General features: G+C 44.0%; 2 protein-coding genes across 2 annotated transcripts; both read right to left on the reverse strand.

Moving 5' to 3' along the window:
* Window positions 1-6170: 6170 nt before the first annotated feature.
* Window positions 6171-11626, reverse strand: LOC125508036 (putative F-box/LRR-repeat protein 9). Its single transcript, XM_048672581.2, has 2 exons — window positions 11231-11626; window positions 6171-7060 (listed from the first exon to the last, which is right to left on the reverse strand). Exons 1-2 carry the CDS (start codon window positions 11539-11541, stop codon window positions 6451-6453), a joined length of 921 nt encoding a protein of 306 aa, XP_048528538.1. The 5' UTR covers window positions 11542-11626; the 3' UTR covers window positions 6171-6450.
* A 1921-nt stretch (window positions 11627-13547) lies between these two features.
* Window positions 13548-16532, reverse strand: LOC125508037 (uncharacterized). The gene is made up of 2 exons (XM_048672582.2): window positions 16254-16532; window positions 13548-14101 (listed from the first exon to the last, which is right to left on the reverse strand). Exons 1-2 carry the CDS (start codon window positions 16432-16434, stop codon window positions 13818-13820), a joined length of 465 nt encoding a protein of 154 aa, XP_048528539.1. The 5' UTR covers window positions 16435-16532; the 3' UTR covers window positions 13548-13817.
* Window positions 16533-18063: the final 1531 nt, after the last annotated feature.

Here is an 18063-nt window from a genome sequence, read left to right on the forward strand (position 1 = left end):
CTCCTCTGTCCTTGCTCCTCCCCCAGAAGAAACGCCTCACAAGTTTCATATAATCATCATGGAAACTCATCGGCATCTTAAACACACTCATCGTGTAAGTGGGAAGCGCTTGAGCAACAGATTTGATGAGAACCTCTTTTGTAGCCATGGCCATATATCTTTCATTCCAGTCAGATAGCCTTTTGTTGAACCTGTCGTTGATAGGCTGAAACTTCTCAGCCTTCATACGCCCTTCCGGTGTGGGTAGCCCCAGGTATTTCTCCTTGAAAGTACAATTTTGGACACTTAGAACCTCCTTCACTTCTTCCATCCTAGAAGCTGGGCACTCAGAATTGAACAGGAGGGAACATTTCTCATGGCTAACCAGTTGGCCAGTGCTCCTAACAAACACCTGAATCGCCTTATTTACCACTGAAGCTTGCTGACCATTAGCTTCGAAAAACAGGGTAATATCATCAGCAAAAAATAAGTGAGATATCCCAGGGGCAGAACGAGCAATCTTTAGCTCTCTTAGTTCGCCCTTGTTTACCGCATTCTTTAGTAATCTGGACAGACCATCAACGACAAAGAGGAACAGGTAGGGAGAAAGAGGATTGCCCTGGCGTAAACCTCTAGAAGGGGAGAACTCCTCAGAAAGCTCCCCATTCACACTTATGGCATATCGGACAGAAGTAACACACGCCATGACCCAACTCACACATCTAGGGTTGAACCCCAACTTAGTGAGCACACCCTTTAAATACTTCCAGTCCACACGGTCATAAGCTTTTGAGAGGTCCATCTTGAAAGCGCAGAACGAGTCACTTGAGTTCCTCCCCTTTTGGATGGCATGGAAGCATTCAAACGCGATAAGAGTGTTGTCACTAATGAGCCTTCCTGAGATGAAAGCGCTTTGCTCAATGCCAATAAGGTCGTCCAGGAGCGGTCTCAAGCGGTTCACTAAGCACTTCGACACCACTTTGTAAATAACATTGCATAAAGAGATTGGCCGAAAATCTTTTAACTCCACCGCTTGGTTAGTCTTGGGGATGAGAACAATAGTAGTAGTATTCAACTCACTCGGCATGACACCATCCGTAAAGAATTGCTTTACAGCTCCGACCACCTCTTCTTTTAGAACATCCCAGTTTCGCTGGTAAAAACGCGCGGGGAAACCGTCCGGCCCCGGGGATTTTAGCGGCCCAATCTGAAATAGGGCGTCGCTGATCTCTTTCACCGTAAACTCTTCCATTAATTTTTCATTCATCTCATTTGTAACCAAGGTCTCAATATGATTCAGCAAGCCCGCAGGGTTCACATTTGAGTCTTCTGTAAACAGATCACAGAAAAACCCCTTTGCAATCGCTTTGATTTCTTCTTCATTGTTTGTGAACTGCCCATTAGCCTTCCGAAGTTTTTTGATCCTGTTCTTTCTGGCACGCCAAGAGGCCCTTCGCTGAAAATATTTGGTGTTTTGGTCGCCCTCACGAAGCCACATAACTCTACTCCTTTGAAGGTAAAGAAGCTCTTCCCGCAATAACAATTCATCCATTTTTGCTGATAAGATCTTTATTTCCTGCTCATGTGTGTTATAGTCCTTCAACAGATTCGCTAGTTTCCCTCTACATTTGGCTAATTCTTTTGTAATAGAACCAATAGATTGGTTGCTCCAGGCTTTAAGAACTTCCATGATACAGTCCACCTTCTCAGTTAGGTGCTTGAGGTCTTGGACAGGGGCATGATGGTTCCAGGCATTCTCAATTATCCCAGCCAAGGCCTCCTCTCTTTCCCACATCACTTCGTAGCGACCTTTTTTCCTTTTCCTTCTCTTAAATTGCAACTTCTCTAGGCAGAGTAAAAGAGGACAGTGGTCAGATCTCGGTGACACAAGATGTTTGATGCACGCATCAGAGAAAATGTCCTGCCATTCAGGCGAAGCAACAGCTCTATCCAACCGCACTCGAACATTTTTATCCCCTAATTGATTGTTATTATACGTCCAGCCCACTCCTTTAAACCCAAGGTCATGCATATTACATTCAGATAAAACTTCCCTGAAAGCTTTCATCAGGGGTTCACTCCTTCTTTTTCTAGAGATATGTTTGCTTTGCCACATGGCCTCGTTAAAATCACCGATCATGAGCCAAGGTTCACTAGCGTTTGATTTGATGCGTCTTAACAGATCCCACATACAATGTCGGTCCTGGGACCTGGGCTCACCATAAACAAAGGTTCCTCTCCATTTTATTTCACCAGAAACAGAAACTTTTACATCGACATGATGGATTCCGAAGTTTATTAACTCGACATCTACGGAATCATCCCAGAAGAGGGCTAGGCCTCCCCCCTTCCCTTTAACAGAGACAATGATATTGTGCCTGAAGCCAATTCTACGCCCCACCCCCTCCACAAAATACTTGCCTTGCCTAGTTTCGGAGAGGAACACAATCTCCGGGCAGTGAACACGCACAAGGTGTGTCAGCTCCTGAACTGTCCGGGGCCGCCCCAGTCCCCGGCAGTTCCAGGCCAAGATTTTCATGGCTCCTGACGGGCCCTATCACTCGCGCCCGTCAGTTTACCGGCAGCCCCTGGGCCGGCAGCTTCCCGACCACCCTTCTCAACCTTATAGTGCTCTACCTCTACAGAACCCACATCTCTAGGCTTTTTGTTACTTGTGATTACATCATCGCTATTGCTCTCAGGTTCTATAGATAGAGGATCCTTGACTCTGTCCAGCCGCTTGCCGAGAACAGAAGCGGCGCCTCCTCCTTTACCAGAATGCATGTCCCCCTTATGGCCTCTCTTTCTCAGATATACTTTGTTCTTGACCGTGTTTGGATGGTCCATCTCTTTAACGACCCCCTGCAGATTAACAAGATCCTCAACAACACGCTGGGCGTCGCCGACGGAGCCTCCACCAGCACTAGTCTTTGGAGGGAGCTCTGGGACCAGCCCCACCGGTAAAGTTATTTCTTCAGGCTCAGGCGTCTTCTTGTCTTCTGCCTCATTTCCATGCATTTGGCCCAGCACATTGGTCTGCATTTGCACCTTGTCTCCCTCCTTCTTTGTGTTGCTGGGGTTAGGTGCAGAAACCAAGGCAGCATCAGCGGTGCGAGAAGCATCCACCATGTCGTTCAGCAGACCCACAACAACCGAGGCGCCAACTGGATCACTGGGAGATCCATCCCCCACATCAATGTTGTTGTCTGAACCCTTCCGGGGGGCATCGGTTTCCATTAGCTCACCCACTGAAAGGCGAGCAACATCTTCACTCACTTTCTCAACCGTCTTCAACACCACATCCACACTTGGAGTGTTGATTTGAGAGCTGCAGTTTGGCTTTGGGGCACGCCAAGGAGAGGTAGCAGCCTGCGAGGGCTTTGGTTTCCCCATCTTATCGGCAAGGAACCAGGCACGGGGGTCATCAAAGTGCACTGGACGCACACTGATGTCCTTGGAATACCTCAGTTTTTTTCTCATCATTAGGAAGATCACAACTGGCTTCCATATGCCATAAGAAGCCGCAGAATAAACAGAAGTTTGGAAGTCTTTCATAGCGCAGGACAACAATCACCTCTTTTCCAGTTATCTCGTCAGCCAGGGTGATCTCCTTTGGCAGAGCAGAGTACAAGGGGAGCAACACTCTCGCACGCAGAAATTTGTCGCAGATGTTGCCCCTCGCGTGCTGATCAACCAGCAGCATCTTCCCAACCTGTTCTCCCAGATTTCAGGCAAGTTCCTTTGTAAGGAGGTAAAAAGGAATACCCCGGAACTGAACCCAAATAGGAACATGAGAGAACACAGCCGAAGCAGGGTCAGCCCCAGATTCCAAGCCTACAACCAAGAACGGGTCTCCCTTGTACTGCCATGGGCCACCCCTAGTGACATGTTGTCGATCACCATCTTCTGAGAATTCTAGGACGAATTTACGTCCTTCCTTTGCCGACATCTGATGATCGCCCAACGCCCCACGGATCTTCCAGACCCCTTTCATATGGTCAATCAACTGACGGGGGTTCACCATCAGCACAGACAAGAAGAGACCAACAGCCAGAAAACGCGTCTGAACCGCTTCGCGAGCCCCCAATATGTTAATGATCAGGGTTTTCTTCACTGGATCCGCAGCAGAGAGGGCAAGCTCCTTACCCGGCCGGCGAATGGCTTCGCCGTCGTCTTGAGCGGCTGAGCTCCCAGCGGCCAACAGGGACCCTGACGCATCCCTCGTGGACTTGGACACCATCCCTGGAGTCACCTGAGAAGTCATCTTTAGATGGGCTTCAGATGTCGCCATCAGGCAATTGGTCGAACACCTGTAGTGCGTGGAGCAAAGGCTGGTGTGGCTTCCCAAGGAGAATGATGGAAAGCGCAGCACCAGCAGCCTCCTAAATAGCAGATCTTCCATGGGCTTGTAAATGCCCTCATTATTCTCCAAATAACTCCTAGAAGATGGAAACGAAAGTTTCTCCTCAAACTGAAACGGAACCCATATACGCTCCAGTTCATCATGGACTTTTAATTCAGAAAACGGAAGGGTCTCTGAAGGTGGATCACGACCTGGATCAGGTGGCTCCTTGTCTCCTTCCTCGGGGGAAGGCAATAGTTTGCCACTCACGATCTTCACTCGAAACCTCAGGAACAGGAGGCGGAGCTTTAGTTTCTGGATCTCCCGCAGAGATTTCCTAAAACGACTCTGGAGGGTGGGTGAAAGGGTGTGCTCTGGTTGGGGAAGGTTGCATAGAGGGGTCTCGAGGTTGGTTTTCGTAGGTTTCTGGGTTACAGGGACAAGCCATCGACGATTTCCACAGGAGGGTAGGAAATCGCCAATGGAGTCGCCTCTGGCGGGTTTCGGGAGGGGAACGGGCTGTCGCATGATTTTTCTCGTCTAGACCCCCCGTAAACATCTCTAATATGCTCGCCAACTGGTTCTCTGAGTTGAACCCTAGACTTAAGGCTCAAATACATGTGGAGTTATTATGCGATCTATGTTTGTAAATCCAAAATCTCAATAATGGTTTTAGAAGAATTAGAGTTTTCAACTGTTTGTAGGTTATCCACGAGATTATACATCTGAGTTGTACGTTGTATGCACACGAGTCTCTGACGACTGGGTGCAGCAAAATCAAAGCGCCGATATTGTTCAACAAATGCAGTCAGATTTTGGGGCTGTCCTCATTCAGTCCTCGTCTGAAAGAAACTGTGTTTGGAGTTGGGAATAGCGGTGGCGATCCCACCGTGCTGGCTTGATTCCCAGGGCGCAGTGGCAAGGTGGCTCCTCGAGTGGATTGCACAGGCACAAGACGATGAGAGGCGATGATGATCCAAGTAGTGTATGCTTTGTGGTTGGCTAGAAACGAAGCAAGAGATGGCAAGCGTATAGAGGATCCGCACGAAATAGGGAAGCGGGTGATTCTGCTGCTGGATGAGTGGAAAAGAGTTCATGGCAAAACCTCCTGCCCAGTCTCAGCCTAGAATGGGATCAAAGTGGGAACCACCGGAGGAGGGCTGGTTTAAAACCAACTCGGACGGCACGTTCTCTCAAAGCCGGGACAAGGGGGGTGCTGGTGTTGTTCTGAGAGATTCGATGGGGGCGTTCAGAGCTGCTGCCTGTCATGTCTTCAGCAATGTCATGTATCCGGAGAAGGTGGAGCTTCTAGCTTGCCCAAGAGCTATACAAGTGGCTATGGAGTGCAATGTGCAGGTGCTGCGGCTACATCTTGAGCTGGATAACATGGCGGTGGTGGCAGCAATTAACAATCAGGCAAAGGATCTCTCAGTGCTTGGGACTTGTACTCAGGAGATAAAGGGAATGCTTCAACATTTCATGGAGGTCAAGGTGTCGTGGGTGGGCAGAGATGCCAATAGTGCCGCGGATAAGCTAGCTAAAGTAGGTTTAGGGGATGAACTTTGTAAGGTTTGGTTTTCTGTTCCGCCGGACTGTATTTTGGCGACTCTTTCAGACGAAATTCCTAGCTATGCTTAAGTAATAAAGCGGGCGGCATTGATCCTCAAAAAAAAAAATGCAGTCAGAGATGATACCACACATTTTCTTCCCACCGTCCGGAATTACTTGCCGCTCAAACAGATGTATAGTATTGTTGGAGCAATCTCGAATGTCTTTCTGGTCCTGAAAGCCACGTTTTCATCCTCCAGACAAGCAACTTAGCAATAGAAGATGGTTATGTGCAGGTGCAGAGGCTGAAGGTCTTTCATTTCTTTCTTCAAAATATACGCCGTATGTAATAAGGTACATATTGTTCTTTAGTAAATATAAGGTACATACTGTTTACAAAGGAGAAGACAAGGCTAGCAAAATTCCCAACACAAAAAGGAACCAAATCCGGCGCGCCTTCTTATTATGGAAGACATACACACACGGACATGTTCGACTCGTACCACAAACAGAACTCCAGATGACCATTGTGAACTTTAAGTTGCTATAGACGATCAGCCCATGCCCATGGTAACCACCTATCATAAAGCCAAATGACCAAGGGCTACGTCCAGATCTTCCTGATCGTCCTCATCACTGTGGTCAGATCCATGGAAGGGGTATTGCTGTGTAAAAACACCATCGTGGGCAAAAAGAAGTGGAAGGGAATTCAGCTCAAGCGTCTCAATGTACGCCTCGTGATCGTAGTCATTGGTCGAGTCCTTGGGTAGCCTCACGTCTCTAAGCCTTGCACACTTTGCCCGCAGCTCTGCATCGATGTGGATGTTGAAGCACTGGCGCAGGTCTAGGGACTCGAGGTGGTGGCAGTTGTCAAGTATGGCAGCAAGTGCACTGTTGTGGAGCCGATTGGCGAAGAGCTGAAGGTGACGTAGCTCAGGCATGTTGCTGGCGATGTCGAGGGCACGGTGGTTATCGAACTGTTCTTCACACTCAACATTGACCCACCGGTTGTTCAGGCGCAGCCGCTTCAGCTGTGGGAATGCTTGGCCAACAGCCTTCATCGAAATATAGATGGAGCAGGTAGTAAGCTCAAGCTCCTCAAGATGGGGCGATCTCTTGCCCAGAGCAACCAAGCCTTTGTGTGAGACTTTCATGCAGTTAACTAGCCGAAGGCTTTTCAACCCATTAGTTCTGCAAATTGTAGTACTTCAGTTAGATAAAAAAAAAGCATCGATCAACAACCTGACAGCAAGAACACCCGGTCAGGTGTCATATAGGTTCACTAAAAAAACAGAAGGTACGCTCTTTAGGGGGGAAAATGGTGGTAACAGAGGTTAAAATAATAATAGTTGCATACATTTATATATCTACAGAAAAAGAAGGTAGCATGTCAAACGAGAAAATGGCAACATGAAAATAATGCTAAATTCTTATTGAACTCATCCACTTCCAGTAAGTTATCAGTTCCAACAAAGTTTTATCGCAGAAAAAAAAGGAGCTCAAACGAAGTTTTAGTTCCTTGTATACCTGTGTGGATTGACAATCCAACATATGAGTTGCATAAAAGTGAATCAAAATAATGGCATAATACATGTTTAAAAATTATGAGTACTCCCTCCTTCCTTCTATATAGGGCCTAATGCTTTTTTCAAGACCGTCTTTGACTATTGACAAGATTAATAGTACATGACATGCATAATGTGAAAATTATATCATTGAAATCTACTTTCACATACGAATTTGATGGTATGCTTTGTGTAAGTTGCATGTCATATATTATTGCTCTAACATTTGGTCAAAGTTAACCTCGAAAAACGCATTAGGCCCTATATAGATGGAAGGAGGGAGTATCAGTTTATCACCCTTGTTGCACTGACATATCATCATGAGAAATGCATACAAGGTCAGTAACAATTAATTTTGTTTCAGGCATGGTACCATTCAACTTAACCAATCATGAAAACAAACACTTACCCAAACAATCCAACAATAATTTTCGAAATTAAAGCTATTACGTAAATTTAATTGGTAAAATCAGATACTCCCATAGCTTTGACAGCATGAACCAGAGGAAATACATATTCCTTAAAAGTTAAAATTCTCACAGCAGCCGAGAAAAAAAATCTTAGATGATCATAAAAAAGGTAATTGGAATAGTTAGTTAGTACACAATTTGATGAAAAGAAAAACCCTTCTGGTTGGTGGTACACAACTATAATGTCTAAATAAATATGGAGCAGCAGGATATACATTTAATATGAATCATAGTTATTGGTCTCTTATGTTTCATACGTTAACCATGAAACATACTCCCTCCGTCCCATAATGTAAGACGTTTTTTAACACTAGTGTATGTCAAAAAACATCTTACATTATGGGACGGAGGGAGTAGTACATATAAAAAAGCTTTCCAACAATTAACCAAAACAGAAAACCACATCATGAACCAAGATGGTAAGGAATCTCCAAGATCCAAGGTACCCTTTCACACAGAAGAACAAGCAGCAGTCCAAACTGGTGGAGAAGGTTGAGCAATCCACATATACTTCAACACCCTTAAGACGAAAAAGAAGACCAAGGCACAAAACATAATCTTAGCTATCCTCCTCGCAAAAATGAACAAGATATCATGGATACTGATAACCAGAATTGGCAAAATTGGTTTTGTGTCCAGTAATAAAAGTTTACATGAGTAAACCAAAAACATGCTATCTGTAAACTCATAAACTTGGGTCCATTGTTTTTTTTGAAAGGTCTGCTGAGAGCCTAAGCCCACCTGAACTATATTCCAACAGGGCACATCAAGGGCAGGGGTGGGGGTGGGGGAGGCACTGGAAGCACAACGCAATAAAAAAAACTTGTGGACGACAAGTGCCCAGGCTGAGGCCAACACAAGAAGTAAAAGGAAGAGCGAGAAAAAAGAAAGGACGGGGAGGTTGGCAACGCCAAGTGAAACCCCCGGCAATGACGCCTAGAGAGACAACAACTCGCAGCATGTAAGGTGTGGCACAAACAATGACAAAAGACCTACTTCGCCAGGAGCATCACGGAATCAAGTCACGATGAAGACACAACCAGCATCATAACCACAAACGGCAACATCCCCTCTACAACCTCGAGAGCAAGGCCAGGTGATGAGCAAGACTTCACCACATCGCAGGCACAAAACCCACTAGGTGGGCCGGAAAAAACAAGCTGACACCAAGCACAGTGCCAAGGAGCACCACCGGCAGTCGAAAGGCATCAAATAACCGAGACCTCATGACAGCACTGATGTGCTGCCATTGAGACTGAAGAGCGTCGTGCAGCTGAGGCCACAGTGCAGCACCAATCATCCCAATTTTTGGTTCTGTATCTCACCCATTTTTTTAGCGGTGCATCAGAATTAGATTTTTGCATATACTGGATAGTGGATAGTAATTCTAATATAAGAACACACATTATCCCACAAACTCACAAAGTCATAAATCACATCCACCACAAAATTACACCCATATGGACCGGCAGGGGCTTGCGAGGTCGCATGAGGTTCTCTTGTCGGTGGGGCGGTGGACACAAGATCAGCGGTCCTAGATGGTCGTTTTTTCACCAGGGGGTGGCTTGGAAAGCAATGCAGTGACGGCTCTATGGGGCAGTGACCTTGTGATGTGAGGGCGGCAGCGTTTGTCTGCCCGGTCTACTCAACCGGGTGGGGGGAGGGCCCCGGATGTTGGTGCGGTGGCCATGGATTGCTGGTGGTCATCCTGTGCAGCTATGGCTGCGGGGATCCGGGTTATCTAGCGGTGTGGCTCCCTGAGTGAGCAGTGGAATATTGACTCAGCAGCACTATAACTTTGTGTGTTTGTGGTGTGGCATTGATCGGCGATGGGGCTTTCACATCAGATGTTGTATGGTTTTTGGCCTAGTTTCTTTTGATGTGGGGGAGGCACTGGAAGCACAACGCAATAAAAAAAACTTGTGGACGACAAGTGCCCAGGCTGAGGCCAACACAAGAAGTAAAAGGAAGAGCGAGAAAAAAGAAAGGACGGGGAGGTTGGCAACGCCAAGTGAAACCCCCGGCAATGACGCCTAGAGAGACAACAACTCGCAGCATGTAAGGTGTGGCACAAACAATGACAAAAGACCTACTTCGCCAGGAGCATCACGGAATCAAGTCACGATGAAGACACAACCAGCATCATAACCACAAACGGCAACATCCCCTCTACAACCTCGAGAGCAAGGCCAGGTGATGAGCAAGACTTCACCACATCGCAGGCACAAAACCCACTAGGTGGGCCGGAAAAAACAAGCTGACACCAAGCACAGTGCCAAGGAGCACCACCGGCAGTCGAAAGGCATCAAATAACCGAGACCTCATGACAGCACTGATGTGCTGCCATTGAGACTGAAGAGCGTCGTGCAGCTGAGGCCACAGTGCAGCACCAATCATCCCAATTTTTGGTTCTGTATCTCACCCATTTTTTTAGCGGTGCATCAGAATTAGATTTTTGCATATACTGGATAGTGGATAGTAATTCTAATATAAGAACACACATTATCCCACAAACTCACAAAGTCATAAATCACATCCACCACAAAATTACACCCATATGGACCGGCAGGGGCTTGCGAGGTCGCATGAGGTTCTCTTGTCGGTGGGGCGGTGGACACAAGATCAGCGGTCCTAGATGGTCGTTTTTTCACCAGGGGGTGGCTTGGAAAGCAATGCAGTGACGGCTCTATGGGGCAGTGACCTTGTGATGTGAGGGCGGCAGCGTTTGTCTGCCCGGTCTACTCAACCGGGTGGGGGGAGGGCCCCGGATGTTGGTGCGGTGGCCATGGATTGCTGGTGGTCATCCTGTGCAGCTATGGCTGCGGGGATCCGGGTTATCTAGCGGTGTGGCTCCCTGAGTGAGCAGTGGAATATTGACTCAGCAGCACTATAACTTTGTGTGTTTGTGGTGTGGCATTGATCGGCGATGGGGCTTTCACATCAGATGTTGTATGGTTTTTGGCCTAGTTTCTTTTGATGAAATGCACGAGCACCCTGCTCTTTCAACGTTCTCAAAAAGAAAAGAGAACTACCCCTATTCTTCTGAAATTAAGACTAGGGTCCCAAAACTAAAATTAAGAACGTTCCCCAATTCTTCTGAAACTGTGATGTCACACTGTAGTAGCATCCCACTACAAATATGACCACCTAGTCCTGCTAATCCTAACAACAGGATCACTATCCGCCAAAAAAGACTAGGATCAGAAATCCAGAACAGCGAGCAGGATTAACGAAACCCTAAAACCAAAAAATTATCACAGTGGGCACAGGTCTCCAAAACCACGGCGACTAATCTCTCCCAAATGAGAAGCAGAAAGGGTCGCTACCTCTTGGCCATGTAGAAGAGCAGCGCGTCGGTGACGAAACAATCGGCGGCGAAGTGCTCGAGGCGGCCGTCGGCGCGGTCGACGGCCGCGCACGCCATGGCCACCATGTCGATGGTGGGGTCGAAGCAGTCGGACAGGTCAACACGGCGCCAGAGGTCGGGCTCGCCGGTGGCGACGCGGAGCCAGTTGCGGCACACGACCCCGGCGCCCATGAGCACCTCCGGCGCGCCCAGGCGCTCGAACACTGTAAGCAGGGCATCATCAGGGAGGCCGGCCCAGTCCGGCTCCGGCGACGGCGGCGGGGATGCCATGTCGATCTGGCTAGGGCTTTCCGGAAGCCTCCTGTGTGGTGAGAGAGCAAAGTGCTTAAGCGTCGGGCGCAGTAATAACACCACTGTAACCGTTATTGTTTTGTGACACCTGTATTCATTTTTTTCATCGCTTGATATGACTAGTGATCTAAACGCTCTTATATTATTTCTTTATGAAGGAAGTATAATTCTTTTTAAATACAACTGACATAGTTTTGTTAAAAAAACTAATATAGTTCTATTAACACAATATAATCACAAATACTCACGTATACACATACAAACGCATGGGAAAGACTCCTCACATTGAATGAATATCGTGGGAAAGTCTAAAATAAATTCAGAAAATGCAAGCACCGGTACCAAGTCAATTACTTGAACCCTGATAGGCTAGTTCCATCACAAGAAAACTAACCATCTGAGTTACGTTCAATTCGCACGACTGATATGGTTGTGTTAGCTCAATTCATGTGGTTGGATGACCGACAAAATGTTGATCTCCAAGTAGTGGATTTTGCTGAAATTTGATAGTTTGGAAAAGTCAAGATTTTTGACTGTTTAGTACTCCCTCCATTCTAAAATATAGTGCGTCCGCGCTTTTCGAGGTCCAACTTTGACCATAAATTTAACCAACGAGACCAATTGCGGTGAGAGAAAAAAATTATATAATTGAAAACTTCTTTCGAATATGAATTCACTGATATAATTTTTGCTCCCGCCGTAATTGGTCTTTGTAGTTAAATTTACGGTCAAAGTTGAAGCACGGGGATAGAGGAAGCACTACATTGTGGAATGGAGGGAGTAGGAGTTACTTGTGAAAATGGTTAGGATGATTTTTTATGAGAACCATTTTCAAATCAAGTAATATAGACATGGTAAGAGATATTTAAACACAACGAGTCTTTGTAGGATATGATATATGCTATCATTTACTAATATGATGAATTTTAGCTGGGTGATTCGGCCTTTTAAATTAGTTATTCAATTTATTTTTAAAGTTTTACGTATCAACCAATGATTCATGAATGTTATCTTTGCATGTGTCTAAAGAATTGAGACATTGGCATTTGACTAGAGTAGTGAAGAGGTGACTATAATTTTTAATTTTTTATTTAGCAAGAGGGATTTGCAGGTCAAGTACATGATACAACTTTTCACTTATATAGTAATAATCAAGTCTCTCAAAATAAAACAACACGTGAGAAAAGCCAGGATAAGAAAATGAACCAAAGCAGAGGTGAAGATGTATTAAGGGGGGGGGGGGGGGGGGCTAGTCAAGTGCAGGGAACAAAAGTACCCCGACAAAGCAATATCTCAATCTCACCTTCTTCTCCCTGAGTCTCCTCCACACACAAAGCAAGAGTTCGGGGGGGGGGGGGGGGGGGGGCTAGTCAAGTGCAGGGAACAAAAGTACCCCGACAAGCAAAATCTCACCTTCTTCTCCCCGAGTCTCCTCCACACACAAAACAAGAGTTCTGAGGTGTATCTCCCTCTACCCTATGAGCGATATTCAAATTGACAAGCATGGTACAAAAATAAAACTGTCAAACATGATATGAAAGATATGAAGATGGGAATTGCCACACATAGTTTCATATTTTACCCCCTCTACCCCTATGGGCGATAGTTATGTGGTGCTTATTCAACGCCTATTCATGTTTTATCTTGATTATTTATTGTATTTGGACATTGTTCTTTGTTTAAATTTGAACATTTGGATTTATTGATTTGAAAATTTGTTGTATTCTATGATGCTGAAATATGAAAATTTCAAATTATGTTGATGTGAAAATGAAGTTGGAATAGAGTTTATATGCACACACAAAGAAGAAACATAAGAGGAAAAAACAAGGAATCTGGCTTTACGTAGTTGCTCTAAAACCTTTCAAAAAAAAATTGAAGAGCGATGTAACAACACCGTTAAAAGCTCCGTTTTGGGGGAATCTGCTAGAGTCGCTCCCATCCTTCATGTTGCAACACCTGATCGCTCGGTAAATCTCTAGAAATAAAACTATTCAACTCTTCACACATATCTATTACTCCCTCCATCCGAAAATAAGTGTATCAATCTTAGTACAACTTTGTATATTTATATGGCTCAAAAACATATAATGATTTACAACAATTAGGCATTCGACATCAGATCCCTTCAAACGACTGACATTCGAGATGCGCAGACCATTACAAGCATAGGGACCGACCAACACCTTTGCCTTTCAGATCTTACACCATGTTTACTTACATATTAGGCCGGGCATGAACCCATCCTACAGATTTCAGCTACAATACAGCGGAACATTGGCAGGCTTGTACAAGAATGCCTTGACGTTGTGCGAGTTCCCTGACTGTTTGTTGTATGTGAACTTGACCCCAGAGTGTGCATCGCCCCTCCTGGTGCAATGGTGGTGGAAGCTGCTGATGGGCCTCGCCAGGCACGAGTCCCACCGGTCACTCTCCGGCATCGTCTCCGCAACACTGTAGACGCCCTCGGAGTTTGTGAATGCCTGGTAGTTGATGACCTCGCCAGATTTCGTAATGCACAGAACAGCAACCTCGGCACCTACATAAGACACGAAGATGTACATGAGCAAGAGGAGAATTAAAGAGATCATCTTGCAGAAACTTTAATTCTACACAACATAATGAACAGTCCAAAGCAAAGAAAATATAATGGAATTAGTAAGAGACAGGCAGCACATGTGTGCTTGCCAGTCACATAAAAGGTTCAAGATGTAAATTCTTTTCTAGTTTGGTAGTACCACCTAAAGATCACCACTTCAGATTTACACTAACAATTTCCAATACACTTCGATCGCATGTAAGCGTTATGAAATATCCCTAATTTTCTTGACAAAAAGGAATGTCAAAACCCATCATTGACATCTGCGCTAGCACCAGCACTGGTCGTCCCATTTGTGTTTTCATCTCAATTTGTTCATGGATGGTTGAATTACTGAATCGGCCTACCTGAATTTCTAAAATGGTTGATTCAACAGCCACTTGGCCCACTCCCACTCCTCCAACTTGATTTTTTTATGTAGTGGTTGAATTGCCGAAATTATGCCTGTAGCTATACCGTGGAACAATCTAGGCCAGCAGAATGACGACTGCACCAGTACAGTATGATGGTTTGGAGGAAAAAATAAAAGAAGAATGGAACATTGATACGATAGGCAGAAAGTTCTCCCAATAGGCTTAACAGGCAATGTTTTGACGTCATTTGGTCTGAGCTTGTAGGGGCGCGATGGAGCAAGAAAGAGGAAGCAGAAGGGGAGGATGAAGCGGTAGGAGGAGCGGGATGGAGAGGCCAGAGGGGTCAACCTGCGAATCAGTGACAACGAATAACTCCAGGAAATGGACTCCTGCGACTTGGCAGTGGGTACTCTCATGTTAATGCTTCTCATTGGTGTTCATGCTTAGCGGAAAGGAACAGGAATTGGATTGCAAGAGATAGCACGCAGGTGAAGGATCATCCTCTAAGCTTCTGTGGGCTTGTCCAGCCAAAGCTTAGAGAGAAGCACCATTAACTTCTGTCACACCGTTCACAGTTGCAACTTTATCAAACAGAGAGCACATCAATGGATTTTCTTTGATGACATTTGATAAATGCTGACATTTCTTGCTCAACAATTAAAATAAGTCTCACAAAACTAAAGGAAAAGTTCACATATATTCTGGAAAGAAGTGGATTCAAATTTATCTTTAGAGATGCATCAGGCTATTCCATGGACATGTACATAATTTTACATGTATTACGCCAATGACTATTATTTCATACATTGGGAAATGCATTATGTACTCCCTGCAAGCCAATGTACAGACCCACATGGGTACCGAAATAGTTTTGAATTTTGATATCTTTAGTTTCCTTTGCGCATGGAGTTTAAGACAAATATAGTGGAACAGATAATGTAGTGGATATGTGAGGGAAATTTAGGTTATAATTTACACATCATCTAAATATATATACATGCAATGAGAGGCTCCAGAGAAATTACTCGGTAAAGGTGCTATTGCATTGCAAGCAGTACATCATATTTAGCCATCCTTAATAGTTTGCTTAGGCAGAGGTCAAGAACTCTACCTGATAGTTAAGTTCACCTCAATTTCGGAACATGTTTTGAGCTAAACCAGTTCCCTGTAATTTGATTTGCTCCGGTGGCAGTAGAAAGCACTCTATGCATTTTCATGCGTTCCCAGAACATGGAGAATAGAAGTCAAACCCTTTTCCTTATTTCTTCTTATATCCTTTTGCTAGAAACTGAACAACCATAGAGTGAGATACAGATAACGGCTCAGGTGTTCGCCTCACCTCACCAAATCCCAACTAAGCTGTATGGCATGCGTCCATCTATGCTCCTCATCACTAGCTAACACAAGAGCCTCCTGTTACCTAGTACTACTTATCTCCGATTTTCATCTCAACATCAGATGACCAGTAGCCAATACGGCCAGTAGCCTAGCACAGACTAAGAATTCCACCAGAATTTCCCACGGAATGATACGAAAAGCACTCTCCAGTCCCCACAGCCCGCGAATTTCCACTAGAGCGAAACTCGCCACTCTGCTCAACGTGGTAAACCGAGAACTAAATTCTGAGATCCAAAATAGCTGAGCCGAGATCCGCGGAAGCGATCGCTCGAAATCTAGCTCGGTGACCATGACAGCGACTTAGATACATTCAAAGGAGGAGGCAGGCTCATTGGGCTGACCTTCGAGGGCGTGGTCCTCGGGCCCGATGGCAGAGTCGGCGCAGACGTCGCAGACGACGCGGCCGCGGATCTCCCCCGTCCACGCGTCGGCCGCCGGGGCCGCCGCCAGCAGGAAAGCGAGGAGGGCCAGCTGGAGCGAGAGCGGACACCGGTGAGGGAGAGAACATGCCGCCGTCGCCATGGATTGGGTTGCTCGGTCGAGCTACTCTTTCCTTTCTTTTTTTTTGAGTAGTAGCTATACTCTTTCCTGCTGGTGGGAGAAGGGGTTGGTGACATTTTCCCTTTCGCGGGAGTATTGACGAGCTAGAGTAGGAAAACAGCAATTTGTTTTGTTTTTTGAGAAAAAGAGTAGGAAACCAGGCCTCGCGTCGGGGCAGCTCTAGATGGGCCAGCCCAGCCGCGCGCGAGGGTACAGCCTCCTTTGTCTATATTTTTTTTTACGCTTTCTGTATTCGTTTTTTCTTTATTTTTTTACTTTGGTTTATACATTAAAATACTCTGAATACATACATATTACAAAAACGTTCTATAACAATTATTTGAAAAATGTTGACCAAGTATTTGAAAAATGTTAAATGTGTAAAGACAAAATGTTTTTCACATATACAAAAAATGTATAAAAAATTGACCATGTATTCAAAAAACTGTTTATCAAGTATTTGAAAAACATTTGAATGAGTACTTGAAAAATCTTAATCAATAATTTGAAAATTATTAAATGTGTACAGAAAAAATGTTGATCATTTATTAAAAAGATGAATTTTTTGATCTTGTATATACAAAATTGATCAAACATTTCAAAAATGTTGACAAGTATTTGAAAAATGTTAATCAAGCATTTGGAAATGTTAAATATGTATAGAAAAAATGTTGACCATTTATTAAAAAATGGTGAATTTTTTATCATGTATATAAAAATGCTAATCAAGCATTTGAAAAATCCTAATCAAGCATCTGATAAAATGTTGAATGGGTATTTAAAAAATGTTGAACAAGTAGTTGGAAAATGTTAAACGTGTATAGAAAAAATGTTGACCATGTCTTTAAAAAATGATGAATTTTTTATCATGTATGTAAAATATTAATAAAGCATTTGAGAAAATGTTGAACAAGTATTTGACCAATGTTAATCAAGCATTTCGAAAATGTTAAATGTGTATATAAAAAATGTTGACCATGTATTGTAAAAATGGTGAACAAATTGGATCATGTCTATACTAATGTTAATCAAACATTAGAAAAATGTTGAAGAAGTATTTGAAAAATGTTAATAAAGCATTTAAGAATGTCAAATGTGTTTAGAAAAAATGTTGACCATGTGTTAAAAAAATGTTAACATTGCATTTAATAAATGTTAATCAAGCATTTTAAAAAACAAATGTGCATAGAAAAAATGTTTCCCATGTGCTAGAAAATCTTAATCTTGTATTTGAAAAATGTTAATTAAGCATTTGAAAAAGGTTTTAAAATATTTATAGAAAAAATGTTGACCACATATTAAAAAATGTGTATCTTGTATTTGAAATTTTTTAATTAAGCATTTGAATTTTTTTAAATGTGTGTAGAAAAATGTTTACCATGTATTACAAAACGTTGAATTTGTATCAGAAAAACACTAGACATGTATTAGAGAAAAAATTGACGTATTAAAAAATGTAGAATAAAAACCAAAAGAATAATTAAAACCAAAAAAGGAAACCGAAAAAAACAAAATGAACCAAATAAAACTGAAAATAAAAATGAAACCGATGAAAGAGATGCAGAAAGAATGAAAAAAGCACTGAAAACTAAGAAAAAAACCAAAAAATCA

The sequence above is a fragment of the Triticum urartu genome, chromosome 5A, assembly GCF_056163025.1.
Source record: "Triticum urartu cultivar PI428250 chromosome 5A, HENAU_Tu73, whole genome shotgun sequence".
In the NCBI taxonomy this organism is placed as follows: Eukaryota; Viridiplantae; Streptophyta; class Magnoliopsida; order Poales; family Poaceae; genus Triticum; species Triticum urartu.

Coding starts and splice junctions, on each gene's coding strand:
- LOC125508037 (XM_048672582.2), bottom strand. CDS start 16,434: ATGGCGACGGCGGCATGTTCTCTCCCTCACCGGTGTCCGCTCTCGCTC. Junction 14,102..16,253: donor CGAGGACCACGCCCTCGAAG/GTCAGCCCAATG, acceptor TGTCTTATGTAG/GTGCCGAGGTTGCTGTTCTG.
- LOC125508036 (XM_048672581.2), bottom strand. CDS start 11,541: ATGGCATCCCCGCCGCCGTCGCCGGAGCCGGACTGGGCCGGCCTCCCT. Junction 7,061..11,230: donor CTCTTCTACATGGCCAAGAG/GTAGCGACCCTT, acceptor TACAATTTGCAG/AACTAATGGGTTGAAAAGCC.